Source organism: Melanerpes formicivorus, unplaced genomic scaffold (genome assembly GCF_026170545.1).
Source record: "Melanerpes formicivorus ecotype bairdi unplaced genomic scaffold, bMelFor1.0.p_v2 SCAF_58, whole genome shotgun sequence".
NCBI lineage: Eukaryota > Metazoa > Chordata > Aves > Piciformes > Picidae > Melanerpes > Melanerpes formicivorus.
This window is the reverse complement of record NW_027142410.1, coordinates 3,330,756-3,351,198: the sequence shown is the minus strand read 5'-3', so window position 1 is coordinate 3,351,198 and position 20,443 is coordinate 3,330,756. Positions and strand designations below refer to the sequence as shown.

The 20,443-nt window shown below is 42.6% G+C and overlaps 1 protein-coding gene across 7 annotated transcripts in view; it reads left to right on the top strand.

The window, feature by feature from the left end:
- Positions 1 to 20,443, top strand: part of CKAP5 (cytoskeleton associated protein 5) — a 58,506-nt gene that overhangs the window by 20,224 nt on the left and 17,839 nt on the right. For 5 of the 7 annotated variants that reach the window (XM_068161523.1, XM_068161519.1, XM_068161522.1 and 2 more), the window contains exons 10-29: positions 1,205 to 1,294; positions 1,388 to 1,552; positions 3,176 to 3,304; positions 4,129 to 4,311; positions 5,266 to 5,379; positions 7,283 to 7,393; positions 7,653 to 7,745; positions 8,878 to 9,063; positions 9,500 to 9,594; positions 11,704 to 11,761; positions 11,845 to 11,970; positions 13,287 to 13,423; positions 13,580 to 13,754; positions 15,047 to 15,160; positions 16,530 to 16,658; positions 17,292 to 17,486; positions 18,058 to 18,193; positions 18,884 to 18,972; positions 19,763 to 19,873; positions 20,153 to 20,278. In XM_068161523.1, coding sequence (XP_068017624.1) covers positions 1,205 to 1,294; positions 1,388 to 1,552; positions 3,176 to 3,304; positions 4,129 to 4,311; positions 5,266 to 5,379; positions 7,283 to 7,393; positions 7,653 to 7,745; positions 8,878 to 9,063; positions 9,500 to 9,594; positions 11,704 to 11,761; positions 11,845 to 11,970; positions 13,287 to 13,423; positions 13,580 to 13,754; positions 15,047 to 15,160; positions 16,530 to 16,658; positions 17,292 to 17,486; positions 18,058 to 18,193; positions 18,884 to 18,972; positions 19,763 to 19,873; positions 20,153 to 20,278 — 2,562 coding nt within the window. The remainder of the gene's footprint in view (positions 1 to 1,204; positions 1,295 to 1,387; positions 1,553 to 3,175; positions 3,305 to 4,128; positions 4,312 to 5,265; positions 5,380 to 7,282; positions 7,394 to 7,652; positions 7,746 to 8,877; positions 9,064 to 9,499; positions 9,595 to 11,703; positions 11,762 to 11,844; positions 11,971 to 13,286; positions 13,424 to 13,579; positions 13,755 to 15,046; positions 15,161 to 16,529; positions 16,659 to 17,291; positions 17,487 to 18,057; positions 18,194 to 18,883; positions 18,973 to 19,762; positions 19,874 to 20,152; positions 20,279 to 20,443) is intronic. The other 2 variants (XM_068161527.1, XM_068161526.1) reach the window with 1 other exon arrangement.

Genomic DNA, 20,443 nt, shown 5'->3' with positions numbered 1-20,443 from the left:
ATAGGTTGGACACGATGATCTTGAAGGTCTCTTCCAACCTGGTTTATTCTATTCACATCAGTCTAAGTTCAGTGTTCCTCCTAGCTGTCAGACTTGGCATTTTCAGATATCTCCTTCCCATGTCTTTGTTCCCTGTAGGATTTGGGGGCATCTAGCACCTTCATGGATGAGTGGCTCTACAGTGCCATTCCATATTAATTGCAGAGGTTTGGGTTGGGTTTTGTTTTTTAGTGCTAAAGGCTTTGTGAACAGGGAATGTGCAAGTTGCAGCCCATCCAAGTACACCAGCTGATTCTAGGTCACTGTGTTGCAAGGTGTTGAGCTCTTATAGTCAGCTCCTGAGTAGAAGGCATTGTCTGTGGAAAATGTGTTTTGTATCATGCAAGAGCTTATAACTTCTGTAAGGCATCAGACTGCTTCCAAAATATGAGTTACATTGTTTTATGAAAATCTTGAGAATAGCTCTCTTTTTCCACAGTTAAAAGCTCTGCATGCTTCTGGCTCACTGACAGTCGATTTTACTGTTACGGAGATCATACTTCACTGGAGATGCTAATATTACAGGCACCAGAGAATGCCTTTATCCCTTTTACTTTGTGTTCCCACTGTGACTAAGCAGCTAGTTTGGATATAAATTACTGTGGAATTCCAGTATGGCATAGTTCAGTGTCAGATGTGCTTTTTCAAGATGATGGATCCAAAAAAATATTACTCCAGGAAGGGTTCAGATTACTTTAGGACCCTGGTATTGCAGCTGTAGGTCAGATGAGGGCTTCTTAATGAACCATGCTAAGTGCTGTCAAGAAGCTGGGAGAGAAGACACATTACATACCTTCTTGGATTCTTATAGTACAAGAGCATAGCACTGTACACACTGAAATTGTTTCCTTTCCAAGCTATTCCTTCAGATCAGTGGAGCCAGGGCATTTATCTCTAATTACATGAATTTGAAGATCTGGTTTTTGTTTGGCTTTGCTATGAAATTGCTTAAAAATCTGTATTTGTTCATAGACTTACTGGAATAAATTCAATATTGGACATCAGCTAGAATCAGCTCCTTCTGCTGCTGGTGTGTACCCCTGGAGGGAACAGCAGTGATCTTTTGCATTATTTGCTTCGCTGCAGAATACCAAGAAGCAGGCTATCAAGTTTTCCATTTCCAGTGTAGAGTAGATGAACTTTTTTTCTGTGTCTTTTTCCATAGGTTGTTCCAACAATCTTGGAAAAGTTTAAAGAAAAGAAGCCTCAGGTAGTGCAGGCACTGCAGGAGGCCATCGATGCAATCTTTCTTACGGTAAGTTAGAGTGCCAGCTTTCCCCCACTTCAATTTTGATTTGCTTTTCTCTTATGTTACTGAAACTAATGAGTTTTTTATCCAACACTGTAGACCACGTTGCAGAACATCAGTGAAGATATCTTGGCCGTGATGGACAACAAAAACCCAACGATCAAGCAACAAACATCCCTTTTCATTGCAAGAAGCTTCCGCCACTGCACACCTTCTACTCTGCCAAAGAGCCTCCTAAAACCTTTCTGTGCTGCGCTTCTCAAGGTAAAGCAGGAGCAGTTCTACTCTGGCACTGACTTGAGTGCTGTCATGAAGCACTTGATTGTTTGGGGAGAAAGGCCTTTCTGATAGTGCAAGGACTAAAGAGTTCTTGTGTGCTGTGTAGCTGTTAAGAGTCACTTCTGATCTCAAACTGGAAGATGAGTCATGGGGACTTTTAGCTTTCCCAAAACTGGAGACTCACCAAGTTTAATAGATGAAGAAAGTGCTTTGTAACTATAAAACTTCTGGGCACCATGCCACTTGCTTCTCGTTGATATCTCTAGTAAGCTTTTGTTGGAATGCTACCTATTATTTCCCTTGAATAATTACCAGTGTAAATGTGTACATCTTTTTCTCATTGCAAAATAGCCCTTTTCATTGTTATGGGAAATATTTTGAGCTTTGGAAAATGGAAATTTGAACATAGTTGCAGGAGATCTAAATTCTTGTGAACTTATCAATGATCTGGATGAGGGCATTGAGTCCATCATCAGTAAATTTGCAGATGACACCAAGCTGGGGGCAGGAGTTGATCTGCTATAGGGTAGGAGGCTCTGCAGAGGGACCTCAACAGGCTGGACAGATGGGCAGAGTCCAACGGCATGAGATTGAACACATCCAAGTGCTGGGTTCTACACATTGGCCACAGCAACCCCATGCAGTGCTACAGGCTGGGGTCAGAGTGGCTGGAGAGCAGCCAGGCAGAAAGGGACCTGGGGATACTGGTCAATGATAGGCTGAACATGAGCCAGCAGTGTGCCCAGGCAGCCAAGAAGGCCAATGGCATCCTGGCCTGCATCAGAAATGGTGTGGCCAGCAGGAGCAGGGAGGTCATTCTCCCCTGTACTCAGCACTGGTTAGGCCACACCTTGAGTCCTGTGTCCAGTGTTGGGGCCGTCAGTTTAGGAAAGATGTTGAGTTGCTGGAACATGTCCAGAGAAGGGCAACAAAGTTGGTGAGGGGTTTGGAGCACAAGCCCTGTGAGGAGGGGCTGAGGGAGCTGGGGTTGCTTAGCCTGGAGAAGAGGAGGCTGAGGGGAGACCTTATTGCTCTCTACAACTCCCTGAAGGGAGGTTGTAGCCAGGTGGGGGTTGGTCTCTTCTCCCAGGCAACCAGCACCAGAACAAGAGGACACAGTCTTAAGCTGTGCCTGGGGAGGTTTAGGCTGGATGTTAGGAAGAAGTTCTATACAGAGAGAGTGATTGGCCATTGGAATGTGCTGCCCAGGGAGGTGGTGGAGTCACCATTATTGGAGGTGTTTAGGAAGAGACTGGATGAGGCACTTGGTGTCATGGTTTAGTTAGTTAGATGGTGTTGGGTGATAGGTTGGACTCGATCTCAAAGGTCTCTTCCAACCTGGTTCATTCTATTCTACATGGTGTTGCAGGATCTATTAAATAGAAGTGTTTACTCTTATGTGCAAGATCCAAAGATGGGAAACTGTATCTGAGAAATAGCAGACTTGATCAGTAAATAGGATAATAGAACTCAAAACCAACCTTTTTTTTCCTGCAATGTTCTATTGACTATTCTATAGTAGATGCATACTTTTAAAAAGGGGAGAGAATTTAAGAATCTGTTGAGATATGAGCTGCAAGTCATATGATGCAAGTCTTTTCTGTGCAGCATATCAATGATTCTGCTCCTGAAGTAAGAGATGCTGGATTTGAAGCATTAGGCACTGCCTTGAAAGTGGCTGGAGAGAAAGCTGTGAATCCTTTTCTAGCAGATGTAGACAAACTGAAGCTTGATCGGGTGAGTTTGTTACAGTAGCTGTTGTTAATAATGCTCCATTTATCCATTTAAGATGCATCTTAGGCTAAAGATGACCCAAGAGGATGCTCTAGCTGATGACTTTCACTTAAAGGTTTCTGGTGTTGCAGGGAATCTGAAAGTCTCTTCTTGTTGCATTGGTTAATCAGGCATCTTTTCTTTGCCTCTGACCTAAACTGCATTAGTGTGTTCACATTGCTCCTTTTCATTCTTATGTAAAGTATCTGTTTGGCTTCATGGATGTACTATCAATGAGAGAGGTTATAAGGTTTGGAGGATTTTGGTGGTGATTTTGGGGGATTGATTGTTTGAGACAAGAAAGTGTTTAAAAATCAATTTGGTTTAGGGTTTTAGATCACGACGGCGTAGTCTAAAATTGTCTGTGTTACTAGACAGGTTCTGGTATTAAAGGCTTGCTTCCCAACAATGAAGCTTGCATGCTTTTTCAGGTTTATTGACTGAATGATGATTTCATCATTTATGATACTTAGTCTTTAGAGCATTTGTAAGTATCAGGAGGGGGTAGATGTCAGTGCTTTCCATGTACTTCCTTTTGAACTGGGAAAATTATTCTAGTGCTACAGTGGCAGCTGATGCCGTTGGCTGATGAGCATTACTGCTGTAAAGAACACAGGATGGCTAAATGTTGTGAATTAAAACACTTCACATTTTCTTCAGAGTGGTCAAGTGTGGGCTGCTGCTGTTGGAGGAACACTGTACATCCAATTGTGGTAGCTAAATAGCTTTTTTTTTTTCCTTCTTTTTTCACCCCCACCCCCCCTTTCTTTTTTTAACTGCTTTGTCAGATTAAAGAGTGTGCTGAGAAGGTAGAACTGGTTGGTGGTAAAAAACCAGGAGGAGCTGCTGAGAAAAAAGAAGGCAGGCCTATTAGTGGAAAGGCCCCTGCCCTTTCAGGGACTGGTGGAGATAAAGAAACAAAAGATGCAACATCCAAACCAGGCCCACTGAAAAAAGCACCTGCTGTGAAGGTAAGAGATTGCCAAGAGCTTATCTGACATTCCGAGTTGTCTGATGCAATAGCACAGAACAGTTACTTACTGAAGATCAAAGGTGGCTTGTTAAATATCTCCTTCCACTGAGGAATTGTCCTTCTGTAGGAGTGGGTGAACACAACAATGAAAAGAGTCTGGGACTGTTCTGAGAATGTACATGGTGAAATCTCAGGTTTTTAATGATACAAACTGTCCTGTCACTTACATTTTCATGGCAGATTTTGCTATTGAAATAGTGTCAAACCATTGAACACATTGAGAGAAGCCTCAGATGTTGTAACATCAGTGTGCTCTGTGGCCATGTGTTAATATTTGGTTGAAATCAGGGCCTCTCTTTATTACTGTCAAGGTTGCTACTGAACTGTTGAGTGTTCTCTCCAGTGTTGTTGTTAGTTCTATCATAAATAATTTGAACTATAAGCCTTTATTACTTCAAAATGATTATTTGATTTGAGTAACACTATAGATGGTCTTTGTAACACCCTCCTGATTTTTCCAGGTGGGAAACTTGGAATTGAATAGTAGTGAGGGATTGTATTTTAAAGAAATCTATTTTTATCCTGGTGGCCTGGAAGCAAGACATCAGTCACAAGGGTAATACCTGATCAGTATCCAGAGCAGAGTGTGTAGATTAATCCATTGTTTCTTGTACCTTCACAAATCCATACTGCTTTCCTTTTCAGCTTTCATTGGTTTCATCTCCCTGGTAGTGTGCACAATTTATAAAACCTGATGGACTTGAAAGCAATGTATGAATAAAATAAGCTGTAACAGAAAACTCTTTTTGTGGCTGTAGCTGTTATGGTACTAGAGAGACACAGGGGTTTTGACCTCAAATGTAGAAGTATGGGGAAAAAACAGCAGTTCTTTTGATATCTGATGAATAAGAGACATTTTACATCTTGTCTGACTTGTGCATTTCCTTTCCAGACTGGGGGCCCACCAAAGAAGGGCAAACCAGCTGCAGCTGCAGGTGTGGGAGGTGCTGGAGCTAAAGGCAAGAAGGGTCCTGAGACCAAAGAAATATTTGAAGCGGAGCTCTCGGTGCGTGTTCTACTATCCTGTGAAACAGAGTCCCCTGTATAAGCAGCTTTGGTTAGCTGCCACTTCAGTACTGAGGACCTTTTCACTGAAGTTGGGATGTTTGGTGGGGGCTTGGGTTTGCTGTTGGGAGGTACTGGGACATTTGGAAGTTATGGGATTTGAATGTGTGTTGTGTTTGTTTTAGTTGGTTGGGGGATTTGTTTGTTTATTGTTGCTAGGAAAAGGGAAAGCAATATGTTTAAATTCAATTCATACTTGATGAAATGGTTCTCTACTATTTCTGGTAAATACAACTGTTCTTCAGGCTGTTGTTGGTAACAGGCCACATAAGACAATAAACAATAAATCATGCTAATATAAGGTACATTATATTGAACCCAGACTGGGAACAGATGAAAAAAGTAGCAACATTAACACTTTGTATGTAGTTTAGGATGCATGATTTGCTGTTGTCTGGTATTAAAAGCCTGACAATGCAGTATCACAAAGATTACACTGAAATCTGAAGTATAATACAGCAATAACAGAATAAACTAATGCAAGGGACCAGGGGGTACTGGTTGATGGTAGGCTGAACATGAACCTGCAGTGTGCCCAGGCATCCAAGAGGGCCAATGCATCAGGAACAGTGTGGCCAGCAGGAGCAGGGAGGTCATTGTGCCCCTGTACACTGCACTGGTTAGGCCACACCTTGAGTCCTGTGTCCAGTTCTGCGCCCCTCAGTTTAGGAAGGAGGTTGATGTGCTAGAACATGTCCAGAGAGGGGCCACGAAGTTGGTGAGGGGTTTGGAGCACAAGCCCTATGAGGAGAGGCTGAGGGAGCTGGAGTTGCTTAGCCTGGAGAGAAGGAGGTTCAGGGGTGGCCTTATTGCTCTCTACAACTACCTGAAGGGTGGTTGTAGACAGGCAGAGGTTGGTCTCTTCTCCCAGGCAACCAGTACCAGAACAAGAGGACACAGTCTCAAGCTGCGCCAGGGGAGGTTTAGGCTGGATATTAGGAAGAAGTTCTATACAGAGATTATGATTGCCCATTGGAATGGGCTGCATGGGGAGGTGGTGGAGTCACCATCATTGGAGGTGTTCAGGAGGAGACTTGATAGGGTGCTTGGTGCTATGGGTTAGTTGTTTAGGTGGGTTGGATTGGTTGATGGGTTGGATGCAATGATCTTGAAGGTCTCTTCCAACCTGGTTTATACTATTCTATAGTGAGTTGCAGAATTCAGTCCTTTGGAAGTGTGAGTTATTTGAGCATCTACTTATCTTCTTGGTGGGGAGAACCAGGAACCTGAGGCTATCTTTAGCTCAAAGAGTGATAAAAAGTTATTAAAGCTTTGCTAGTTGTATTTTCATGCTTTTTGTGTTGCTTAGAATGAATATATTCTATTAGGCATCCTGAGGTAAATCAGTACACACTTTCTAAAGGTGTTTAAGACATCCTTGAAACAGGAAGCTTTTATAATTTTTCATATACTTCATCACTCCTCGTTTTGCTAAAAGGTATGCAGATAATGCCTTCTCCCACACACCCTCATCAACCATTTGCTCAGTGCTGTGAATGTTGATTCCAAAGTCATAGGAAGTTACCTTGCAAATTTTAGGTTGCCTCTGCTTAATTCTGTGAGTAAATAGTGGCTACTCAGGATTGCTTTTGGCTGTCTGCACAACTTGTACTATTCATAATTGGTTTTCTGTGTTGTGGTACAGTTTAGCAGCTTCCTAAATTCCTAAGGCCCCTAAACCATAGTCCATGCAGAAATCCTTCAGCCTAGTTTAGAAAACTTCCCATACTTTGGAACTAGACTACAGTGCAAGGATCATTCCATTATGTTACGTGTCCTTAAGGTTCTTGCTCCCCTCCAAAGGGATACAGTGGGGCATTAACCTTGTTCTGATCTTTCTGCAGATAGAAGTATGTGAAGAGAAGGCTGCTGCTGTCCTTCCAGCTTCCTGTATTCAGCAGCTGGACAGTGGTAACTGGAAAGAGAGGCTTGCCTGCATGGAGGAGTTTCAGAAGGTGAGTTTGTAGCAGCTGAGGAGAGGCAGATGGGGAAAGGGGAAGTGTGTCATTCGGGCTTCCTCGTTGCTCAGTATTTGTTAAATGGGCTCTTTGTAAAATTAGGCCTTGTAGGTTTCTTCAGGTGAATTCTTATGCTGAGAATTTCTGCAACTTAGTTCAGTATCAGGAAAATATTTACAGGACAGCTGAGGTAACTTCTGTTTGTGTTTTGATTTTTGTATCAGTTGTGATCCACTGACTAATGTTTATCTTTTAGGCTGTTGAGCTTATGGAGAGAAGTGAAATGCCTTGCCAAGCTCTGGTAAGAATGCTTGCCAAGAAACCTGGTTGGAAGGAAACAAATTTTCAGGTAATACATTATCCTTCAATAACTAGCTGTCCATTTTGTTAGTTGGAAGCACAGCTTATGTTAAGTAAAAGGCCTTAGGTGAATGCACGATGCTTGGACTTGATCTTAGAGGTCTATTCCAACCAGAACAGCTCTGTACATCATTAACAATTCCTAGCATCATGATCCATGACTACTGTTGTATTGGTAGTCAATAAGAATATAAACTTTGAAATTAGGGTGGGTTTTTTTTGCTGAGGGTTAAGACTTGGAGACATTTGAAGCTATCTGTATATGTGTGTGCATGTGTAAGTTCTAAAAGTTTGGACCAGATGATCCCTGGAGTCTCTTCCAACCTGGCATTCTGTAATGGTGTGATTCTGTCATAGATAACAACTGCCCAGCATTATAAATTGTGTATGTATCTGGCTCTTTATGTGTAAAAGTAAGTATTTGTGTTTGTATTTGTAGCAGTGTTTAGTGTAGCAGTGTTAGTGGCCTTTCAGTACCTGAAAGGGGCCTACAAGAAAGCTGCAGTGTGGGAAACAGGGACTGTTTTACAGGGACTCATAGTGGTGGGACAAGGAGGTAATGGCTTTAAGCAGGAAGAGAGCAGATTTAGCCTGGGTACTCCTACTAGGAAGGAGTTCTTTACAGTGAGGGTGGTGAGACACTGGAACAGGTTGCCCAGGGAGGTTGTGGATGTCCCCTCCCTGCACGTGTGCAAGGCCAGGTTGGGTGAGGCCTTGAGCAACCTGGTCTAGTGGAAGGTATCCCTGCCCAAGGCACAGGGGTTGGTACTAGGTGATCTTCAATGTCCCTTCCAGCCCAAACCATTCTATGAATTATGAATCTTTAAGGTCCCTTCCAAGCCAAACTGTTCTATGCTAATCACACAAAACCATTGTGCATGATCTTACAAATGTGGGTGTAGGTAAAATACATATTAGGTACACAACCATTGTGTTCATGTGAAGACATCTCTGTGTTCAAGTGCAGATACCTTTGTGTGTGTATACACACATTTTACATAAACATGTGTTTACCCACAAGTGCATGTAAGTATTTTTATATATATATATATATATAGCTAGAATTAAAAAGTAAGTACATGAAGGCACAACTAACCTCTTTGCTGTTATGGATGTTCCAGGTGATGCAGATGAAACTGCATATAGTTGCACTGATTGCACAGAAAGGAAACTTCTCCAAAACTTCAGCACAGGTCGTGCTGGATGGACTTGTAGACAAGGTTGGCGATGTGAAATGTGGGAATAATGCAAAAGAGGCCATGACAGCAATAGCAGAGGCATGTCAGTTGCCATGGACTGCTGAGCAGGTGAGTGAGCAGTAAAGGTGTTCTGCCAGTGTGGGGTGTTCTTTCAGTCTGAGGAGTGAGTGCTAGACCTCTTTATGTTTTTCATCTGCCCCTCAGTTTCTTAGAACTGATTTGTTTACTCTCAAGATTCTTCCTAAGGTAGAAGCCAAATACAAGTTCCTTCAAAGCAGGAAGTCATTAGTAGTAAACCAGTACTTTGAAATACTACCAACATAAGTATACATCCTTATTAAAGGTATTTCTTGCTGCCTTGAAGTACTTCAGCTGCAGGTGTGTTCTGCTTCAGTGACACAACAAATTTTTCCTTATGTTACCCCAGATACTTGTTTCATTGCAATGCCCTGTGGTGTTTTGCAGGTGTCTTCACGCCTTCACTACAATGCTTTGTCTCCTGGTTCACCAGTGAAAATTTACACTTAACTCTCTTCTGTTCCAGGTTGTGGCTATGGCTTTCTCTCAGAAGAATCCTAAAAACCAGTCAGAAACTTTGAACTGGCTTTCAAACGCGATTAAAGAGTTTGGCTTTTCTGGGTATGTCTTTGAAGTAAATTACTAAGAGAAACTTGAATGCAAATATTTCTAATCCAGGATTAAGAGTCTCTTAACTATCAAAATGGTCTAAACAGAGTGGCTGCAAGTGCATCTAAGCTTTTACTTCTTAGATTGATGCACTCTCAGGTGCTCCTCCAGTTCTAAATGTAAATGACAGTATCTGCCATTACTAATGGGACACTTTCATTGCCAGATGTTTTATTCATCACTCAACCTTGTCTGAAGAGCATTTTTCTTAAACTGTGTATACTGTAGGAATGGGCTGGGCCAGGAGCTGTGGCATTTATTGTATGCCTGTAGTTCCTTTTCTCCTTGGATACATCTGCAGCCAGGTGGATCACTATAGGTCAGGTAAAAAAACCCCAAGCTGATAGTCTACAGGACATTACCAACCAGCATGCTTATTGCTTTCCTTAGCAGAGTTTTTGTGGCTCATAACAGGATAGAGTTTTAGCCAACCAAATAGACACTATTCCATCTAGTGCTGAGGGAAAGAAATCAATTAGAATAGAATAAACCAGGTTGGAAGAGACCTTCAAGATCATCGCGTCCAACCTATCATCCAACACCACCCAACCAACTAACCCATGCAACCAAGCACCCTGTCAAGTCTCCTCTTGAACACCTCCAGTGATGGTGACTCCACCACCTCCCCAGGCAGCCCATTCCAATGGGCAATCACTCTCTCTGTGTAAAACTTCCTCCTGATCTCCAGCCTAAACCTCCCCTGGTGCAGCCTGAGACTGTGTCCTCTTGTTCTGGTGCTGGCTGCCTGGGATAAGAGACCAACCTCTGCCTGTCTCCAACCTTCCTTCAGGTAGCTGTAGACAGCAATAAGGTCAACCCTGGGTCTCCTCTAGGCTAAGCAACCCCAGCTCCTTCAGCCCCTTCTCATAGGGTTTGTGTTCCAAACCCCTCACCAACTTGGTTGCTCTTCTCTGGACACGCTCCAGCAAGTCAATATCCTTCCTAAACTGAGGGGCCCAGAACTGGACACAGGACTCAAGGTGTGGCCTAACCAGTGCAGTGTACAGGGGCAGAATGACCTCCCTGCTCCTGCTGGCCACACTGTTCCTGATGCAGACCAGGATGCCATTGGCCCTCCTGGCTGCCTGGGCACACTGCAGGCTCATGTTCAGCCTATCATCAACCAGCACCCCCAGGTCCCTGTCTGCCTGGCTGCTCTCAGCCACTCTGACCCCAGCCTGTAGCACTACATGGGGTTGTTGTGGCCGATTCTCTATGGTATCCAGGGACAGCATGCCTTTAGTTTTGATCACCAGTCTCTTAACCTGGGCAAGCATATGTAATACAGTTCAGTTTTGAGAACCAAATTTCTAAGCAGTGAGGACTTCAAATATTGATTTGACTACTTTGGGCAGTTACTATGGGTATCCAAACTGTTTTGCAGCTATCAAATGGATAGTAACATTGTTGAAGTCTGGAAAGCAAACTCTCTCATTCAGCACATTCCCCAAAATGTTTGTAGTTCCAGCATGATAATCTACAGATACAATACTAGAACAGCAGTGCTTGAGGCTACACAAAGGAAGCTTCTGAGATTGCCTGTTTTCTTTTCTGCTGAATGTGGTGGTGCTATAGAGGATTCAGTGATCTACACCGTCCTTTCTTTCTCTTGTAATTATATATATATTATCTTTCTAAATCTCTGCCTTTTTCTGGAACATCCTGAGACAGACTAACAAAAGAAGGAAAAAAAAAAAAGCCTTACCTTTTAAGTAGCCATATTTCAGGTGCCTACAGTTATTCTAGACACAATTTCAGTCCTGGCAATCATGTGGGTGAGACTTCCTAGCTGTCATAATTGATACCAATGGCTGCTGTTATCTTGTTTGCTGTATTGATTTTCACAGTAGGCTCTTCCCCTAGCCCACCTCTTCCTATTCAAATAGCTGTCTTCTGCTGTACCTGTGATGAAGGTATTTTTAAAGTGCAAATAGCTTCTGCCTCTAAGTTAGTTACTGTCCTCAGTGCATTTTTCTTTCTTTAGCCTATTGTGGTGATTTTGTTTCTTGTTGGTGCTTCCTGTGTTGGATTTTACATACATAGCATATCTTTTTCTTACAGACTGAACGTCAAAGCTTTTATCAGTAACGTGAAGACAGCTCTTGCTGCAACTAACCCAGTGAGTAAATGTTAGCATTTTAATCCTGATTTATTATCAGTGCTTGAGTTGGAGACTGAGTGCTTTTATCCTCTTTCTGGCAGGCTGTGAGGACTTCTGCCATTACCTTACTGGGAGTCATGTATCTTTATGTGGGACCTCCGTTGCGGATGTTTTTCGAGGATGAGAAGCCAGCTCTTCTCTCCCAGATAGATGCAGAATTTGAAAAGGTAGGAAGCATAGTGCTCTTACTGCCAAGCATCACTGAAACTACTTGGAAACTTGGGTAGCTGGAATCAATAGTAATGCTGTGATCTGTCCTGTGGCTATGTGACCCAGGTTTGTTGTGTTGTCGTCTCGGTCCGGAGAGGGAAAGAGACTCAAGTTCTTTAGAACATTCCTGTGATGTGAAATGAGAGGCACAAACAAGGCCAAAGTATCAACAGCTAGACTATTTATTACATAAATAAAGTGGACATAAGAAGGGGAGAGGGAGAAAATAGAGAGGGAGAGAGAGAAGAGCAAGGAATTATATTACCACACCCCTCATCCCCCCCCAAGACAGTTAAAGTCTGTGGAGGAAAGGTGCTGCAGGAGATGTTGGGTCTGTAGAGAAAGGGTGCTGAGACTCTGGCTGGAGAAGAGCTGTGGTCCTCTGGGCAGCCTGGGTCTGTAGAGAAAGGGTGCTGAGGCTTTGGCTGGAGAAGAGCTGTGGTCCTCTGGGCAGCCTCTTTTCTCCAGAGCAGCATTGTCCTGGCTTTCCCTTCTCAGCGGCATGCTCCGTCTCCTGTGTTTCCTTCATCTCCATTTTTCTCCTCTGTTTCTCTCACAAACCAGTAGTTGCTCAAGTCTTTTATACAGTTTTTAGTCCTTAGGTATGTATTCAAGTATTGTCCCTCAGGAATTCCAGGGGCAGGAAATAATCCTTAGGTCGTTTCCCTGGAAATCTTTGTATATTGCTGTGTGTTTGGTGGATGGGGGGGGGGAATCTCCCCCATCTCCATCCAGACAAGCCCCCCACATTCCTTACACATCAGGAAACAGGTGGTAAAAACCATTGTGTCACCCTGCCCAGGGTACTTGATGGGTGGAGATTATCTTGCCCTGAAGGCGTGAATGGCTGGGTCATTGTTGTAGGCCAGCTGTGGCCCAGTGAGCAATGTTATCTTTGCACCTTCCAAGAGTCCTTAGTGGCTCTGCCCAATACATATTGTCTGGGCAAACAGCAAGTGATTTTATCTTTGTTGAGTACACCAAGAGAGACAAACTTATTAGTCTCTCTCAGTTGTCCCTAAAGCAGCTGCCAACTTGTAATGTCTACCTATGTCAGCAATCACTTTTTTGTGCCAATAGTGATGAATTTCAAAAGGAGGGTGGGTGTTTTGGTGTTGGTTTGTGGTTTGTTGATTTTTCTTTTTTAACAGCTTGAAGTTTTAGAAGTCTTCCACCCTGAAACAGTACATTTGTATCATGCAAGTGTGTTTACTTCTGTTGTCAGATGAGAAAGTGTAAAATAGCTGGTTCTGACTTTGTGTGTTCCTTGCAGATGCAAGGGCAGACAGCACCTGTCCCAACTCGTGGCATTTCCAGGCACAGTGCAGCAGCTGGGGATGACGGTGAGGAAGAGGAACAGGAAGATGTCGGCAGTGACGTTGTGGATCTCTTGCCAAGAACAGATATCGGGTAGGTTTGGATTCTACAACCTGGCAACAATCATTTCACTACAGTTCAAAACTGAGCATTTATAAACACTTCCTAAGCAGTCTGTGGTGCTGAAGCAAATACTAAACCACAACTAAATTGATGGGCGCTTGAGCCTTTCTTCTTTTTGTCTTGCAGTGATAAGATCACAGCTGAACTAGTGTCTAAGATTGGGGACAAAAACTGGAAGATCAGAAAGGAAGGCTTAGATGAAGTGACAAGCATAATAAACGATGCTAAGTTCATAGAGCCCAACATAGGAGAACTTCCGGCTGCTTTGAAGAGCCGTCTCAATGACTCCAACAAAATCTTGGTAAATACTTCTGAGTTCTGTTTCAGACAAACTACTTCTGATTTCTGAACCTTGCTTACTACTGAGTCTGTCACAATGTTCATAGTATCAGAGTATCAGTCAGGGTTGGAAGGGACCACAAGGATCAGCTAGTTCCAACCCCCCTGCCGTGGGCAGGGACACCCCACACTAGATCAGCCTGGCCAGAGCCTCGTCCAGCCTGGTCTTAAACACTTCCAGGGACAGGGCCCCAACCACCTCCCTGCACAACCCATTCCAGGGCTTCACCACTCTCATGGGGAAGAACCTCCTCCTCACATCCAGCCTGAATCTCCCCACCTCCAGCTTCATTCCATTCCCCCTAGTCCTATCACTGCCTGACATCCTGAGAAGTCCCTCCCCAGCCTTCCTGTAGGCCCCCTTCAGATACTGGAAGGCCACAATGAGGTCACCTTGGAGCCTTCTCTTCTGCAGACTGAACAGCCCCAGCTCCTTCAGTCTGTCCTCATAGGAGAGGTGCTCCAGCCCTCTGATCATCCTCGTGTTGTGAAATCAATAGTCAGAGAACAGTGAACTGCACATTTCTACATCATATTTGCCTGTTTATGAAAAATGCTTCCTTTCTGGTGCTTTGAGGTGGTTCTCCCATGGAGGATCGCTCCGGGGCTTTAGATTTCTTGATCCACAAGTCTCAACATGATGGGACAAAGGAAGTTCTGACAATAAGGCTGGTGAAACAGGTTGGTCAGAGTGGCAGTAGAGGTTCCATCCCTGGAGACATTCAAGGTCAAACTTGATGGAACTCTAAGCAACCTGATCTGATTGGAGATATCCCGGCTTTTTGCAGTGGGGTTGGACAAAATCACCTTCAAGAGCCCCTTTGAACCTAAATGATTTTATGATTTAAAAAAGGAAAATCTCTATTTCCTCTTAATCTAATGTAAACAAAAAAGCCTGACCAAAAAAACCTCTGACCTAAAAAACCAAACACCACCCCCCAAACAACAACTAAAAGCCCCAACAAAATGAAGAAAGAACCCAACACAATAAAAATAGTTTGAATAATTGCTCTGCTTATGACAGAAATGAAATGTTCTTTGTTTGAAAACATTTTTGCTTCAACTGTAATTTACTTGGAATATAGATATGATTCTTACTTGGGTGATGAATGTGGAGTGTGGTTATAGATATCTTTCAGCAGATGTTGTAAAGTAGAAGCTTAGGTGTATAGCAGTGTTGCTTCCCTCCATATGGCAGTTTGGCACACGGGGTTGTAGCAATATTTTAATCAAAGCCTTTTTGTTTATGCACAGGTGCAACAAACACTGAGCATTCTCCAGCAGCTGGCAACAGCAATGGGCCCCAATATCAAACAGCATGTGAAGAATTTGGGCATTCCTGTTATTACAGTCCTAGGGGACAGTAAGGTAGGACACTCATCAGAATCGTTCTGTTTCACTGCTCGCTCTCTGTGCTGTCCCCGACTTGCTTTTAAGAGGCTTGGTTCAAACTGTTTTTTCATTAACAGTCTTTAAGAACTGTGATTTTACATGATTAAGTTAGATCCTTTTATTTATCAATTATCTTGAGGAAACAGCAAGCTCCCTTCAGTTGCAAGTACATTGTTTAAGGGTAAGACCAACTGTGGTGAAGTTGACTGTTGCTATCATGCATAGCACTAATGTTATTTGTAAGCACCATGGTGCTGGTGGAGGATTATATATACTCATTCAGGCATTGCTATAGTGGTAACTTGATTTAATTTGCTGTAAGTTATACCCAGTTGATCAGGTTTTTGAAGATGAGGAGCATCCTTTTTGGGCCCTACTTTGAAATATCAGTGGTTGGCCCACTGAACAATTAAGGAAAATAAACAGTGGGTAGCATCAGTGAAGACAAATTAATCTTGGCTAAGGTGAACTGAGGCCTCAGAGAGGCTGATGAGTATCTACTTACCTGCAGCAAATGACTTGTTTCTTTTCCTCAGTGAGATTACAGGTGGGACAAGTTATGTGCCAGGATGCTCACTTGTTTAGATACATGCCTGGATGTTACTTTTTCATTTAAAAAGGATTCACACTAAAGCTAAATTAGTCTGTTAGACTATCAGCTTGCCTCAGAAATTCAGGCTAAAGGAGAGTGATGTGTGGAGGCATGTCTATACTGGTAACATTTTGAAGAACCATGGCTGTCAAGTATTCCATCTGACTTCTCATAACTCCACATAGCTGCTTCAAAAAAGGCTGTTGTAAAGTTTGGTTGGAAAAAAACACTGAAGATGGCAACTGGTAGGAATTAGAGGGCTTCCCAGTTCCTGGCTTGACTTATTGCTCATGTGTGTCCTAAATAATAGTGCCCTAATAACAGGCTCCATAACCTACTTGCCTTGATTTATGAGTGTGTCAAGTTTATTTTAAGCCTTACAGAAATCACTGACCTTATTCTGTAGTTTGAGAGTTGGGAGACTCCCAAAATTCTTGTCAATGAGTGATAGCAGGTGTAAAGTGCTTTTAAAGATCCATCCTTTGTCAGTCTTTATTAAACTGTTTTGTTTCTTCTTTTCACTAATGCTGGTGGAAAAGTATGGTATTTGATTTGGTGAGTTCTGCAGCTGAGAGTGTCTCTAAAGTCTTCTGAATTTTACACTTCTCAAGTAGTGAACAAAAATACAGTTTTCAAAGCCTGTAATGTAGAAGCTATTTCCTTCAGTGGGAAAGGTGATTCTACTACCTCTTCCATTGTAATCTTCTGACTCCTCTTTAGAATCATTCTTCTTAAATTTTGGTCTTGCTGCAGAATAATGTTCGTGCTGCTGCACTGGCAACTGTGAATGCCTGGGTTGAACAGACCGGCATGAAAGAGTGGTTGGAAGGGGAGGACCTGTCAGAGGAGCTCAAAAAGGAAAATCCCTTCTTAAGACAAGAGGTAGGCTTCTCTTAAATAAACTACTTATGTGTGCATCATCAAAATAACCTTAACTGCTGTGGACTTATGTTTATCAACGTAGAATGAAATGACAAAATGCTGCCATTATGTGGTGGCTGTGTCCACATACTAACATAACATTGTTAAACCTCAAAAGGGCAGTAATGAGCTTCCTGCATGTAGCTGTCATTCAGACTTCAGTGCCTTCAGAATGCAACTTCTCTCTGTTTTGGTCAGCATTTTAAGAGCTAGTGTGTTTTCCCTCAAATTAGCTAATGGTAATAAAGACTAAAACTGAAGCAGTTGCATTAATATGTTTGAAGCTGACAAGTGCAGCTGAATTTCAGATGTGACTTCAAGAGGAAGAGAAACAGCCTGGGCAGTCTTAAGAGACCAGACTCCCAAGTTTTAAGATAGCTGCATATTACCAAACTGTATTTAATTTTTAATTGTTCTGTAATTACCAACCTGAAAGTTGATGTTGGTTAAGAATATCTTTGTTCATGAGGGCTGGAGTGGTGGGGGTTTTCCTACTTAGAGAGACATGTGAAGGAACTTCTCTTCAGGCTTTTGTGGCCTTGGTGGATCTGTGAGTGCATATTAAAAAATGTTTGTTTTAAACCTTTATTTCAGCTCCTTGGTTGGTTGGCTGAAAAGTTGCCTGGCCTCCGTTCTGTTCCTTCTGACCTCCTCTTGTGTGTGCCTCACCTCTACTCCTGCCTTGAAGATCGGAATGGGGATGTGCGTAAGAAGGCACAGGATGCTCTCCCATTCTTTATGATGCATCTTGGCTTTGAGAAGATGGCAAAAGCCACCAGCAAGCTGAAGGTATTTCAGTCACTAGGATTAGATCATGTGACTTGGAGTGACTAGATAGTAACAGGTTACATTGACAGTCTCATGATACGCTGTCTTGAGTCATGTAAGCTTGGCTGCACTGAGTATTTTCAGGGAGGCTGAAAGTTGTGTCAGAAGGATGTTAGAGCCTTGGGGGGTGGAAGCAAGCTACCTGCAGATAGTTTCTGTCCAGCTGTATGCCTTCAACACGTACTTAAAGATGGATTCTAGTGATTTGATGTATCTTAGGGACTCTTGGGTGCTGAGTCACTGTTGGGGCACTCCATTGGTGGCATAGGACTGCTCGCTTAGAACAGATGGCTGATTCATGTGTGTCCCATAGGTCTTGCAGGAGAAATGTAATGGGCAAAGTGTTTTATCTCAGAACAGAAATACCTGAAAACATTGATGTTGTAAGACAAACATTTTGGAAGATACTAAACAAAATAGCTTGTTTCAAACTGCTGTAGTTTTCCTTGTTTGTAGCAAATTACTGTGGAAATTACTGTCATGAATTTTCCAAATTTACCACTTCTGTTTTTTCCTCCCGTCTCTTGTCTAGCCAACTTCCAAAGACCAGGTGCTGGCCATGCTTGAGAAAGCTAAAGCCAACATGCCAGCCAAACCAGCTCCTCCTGCTAAAGCATCTTCCAGAGCGGTAGGGGGAGCAACTGCAGCCAAATTCCAACCTGTATCAGGTAACCTCTCTTAAATTCTGGGAAGTGACTGAGAAGAGGGTGGGTTTTGAAGCTTGTTAACATGCCAGAAGAAGAAACATGCTTAGCAGGGTGAGAGAAATTCAGCAGTTAGGGTTACAAGTAGTTCTGTCTTGCTTGCAGCTGGGTCAGCATTCAGTGTAAGAGTTTAGCCTTTCCACACAACCATTCATCAGTGGCTCTTTGAAAGTATCTACTTGGTATTGAAGTTTTGGTTATGCTAACCTGATTTTAACATCACTTTTTAAAATGTTTTCACTTTTGTTTTTGGTAATCTGGACTCCCTTCTCAGTAGAGTTCACTGTGGGGCTGCACAGAAGAGAGGGTAGTGGGGGACAGCTGAGTTGAAGCAGCAGTCCTACATAATCTCTTTGTGGCTGGCTTGCCTTCTCAAACTTGAGTGCATCTGCAGCTCTAGACATTAGCCTTCAACTCTATATGTGTGTGTGCATTTTTAAGTTGTCCTGACAATGCAGATTTGATGAAATATTTCAATCTTAATGATAAAAGCTTTGTGTGCTAACAGGGAGTTTAAGGCACTTCCTTTATGGGTCAAAAATCTTTGTGATAAGTGTCATATTCATAAACAGTTTCTTCTGTCTTAAGAGTGGAAAACTCTGCTGACCTAAAATGGACTTGTTGATCTTTTGAAATGGTCTGTTGTTTCTCCAGCACTTGCTGAAGATTCAGGGGTGAATACCTTGGAATCAAGGCCTGATCCCAAAAAAGCCAAAGCAGGAGGAGGCTCCTCTAAAGCTAAGGTATTTTGGTTTCATTTTATATAGTACCGATTTTATGAAGTTACTAGTTGTGGCTTATTAATGTAATGTATTACAGGTGGAAGAGTACAGCCCTTGCTAGGGACTGCTTTTAGTGAGAACCTTTGTGGTTGAGCTCTGAAATAACAGTGTTCCCATTCACTTCATGCCTACTTAATTCTTGGTTTGTGTTGCCAAAAATTTAGTCTTGCAAGCAGCTCAGTCTTATACTGTTGAGATTTCAGTCTTACCATTGCAGTTTCAATGTTCTAATTTGACTAGTAACTTAGAACTGACTTAGCAAAAGAAATTAATCTCTCCTTTGCAGTAGGAAAGGTAAAATGTTCTCAGTTACATGTGCAGAAAGGGGAGGAAAATGCTTAAATGTCTAATAGTGTCTTGCATTTGAACTTGTGCTTAGGGGTTTTCTGGTCTGTGTTCAGTAACTATCTTATTTTTGCTATTGACTCAAAAATTTATCTTGTAACTGAAAAGATAAGGAAAACAAAAAAAGCCAAAAACACAACCACCAGAAATTGTTCTACAGGTTTTTGGCTTCCATTGTCTAATGTAGTTCTGTAATGAGAATATTTGATGTAGGTCCAGGTTCGTACCAGGAATTAACTGAACAGACCTTGAAGGATGTTGTTGATTTGCCTAAATGAATTCTTCTGTCAAACCTCTGATGCCAGAGTTTATGCCTTTGCTGGGAAGCAATGGAAGGTGTGGAGTAGTAATTCCTAGGAGCCAATAGCTGCCTAACAACAAAGCCTTTTCTGTGGGTTATTTGCAGCAGTCACGTGTTAATAGCAGTGTGTCCAAGGGCCATACCAGCCTATCCAAAGCTAACACAAACCTCAACAAAGGCAATACCAGTCTGACAAAGAGCAAATCTTTCAAACAGGTACCATATTGGGATTTAGGGATGTGTGTGGGTGACTAGCACACTGTGTGAGAGTCATATGTCTTTTCACAGGATTCTACTGTGCATGTCATGGGTATTGCTTCCACAGCAGCAGAGCACATACTTTTAAAACTCTAATCAAGGTTATTCTTTCAGTTTCTCCTTGGCTCTTGTACACATAAGCAGCATGAAACTGACTGGTGCCTAATGCTTGTAATTGCTGGGACTGAAGCATATGTTTATGCCTTGTGCTGCCTGTTAATACCTGGATTTTTTCAGGGTGTACAGGGGAAGAAAGTGCTAAGCAAGCCGAATTTGAAGGAAGATGATGATAAATCGGGTCCTATTTTTATCATAGTCCCAAATGGGAAAGAACAGAGAATGAAAGATGAGAAAGCCCTGAAGGTGAGCAAAATCTAAATGCATTCACAGGTTTTCAAGTGGTATCACTTTAAGGCATTGTTTTGAGTTTTTATTTGGAGTTAAACATGCTATGGCGTGAAATTGCTTCATCCCGTGGATTGATTACATAGGTCATCTGTGGGCATTCACAGGCCAGTATCTGGTTTA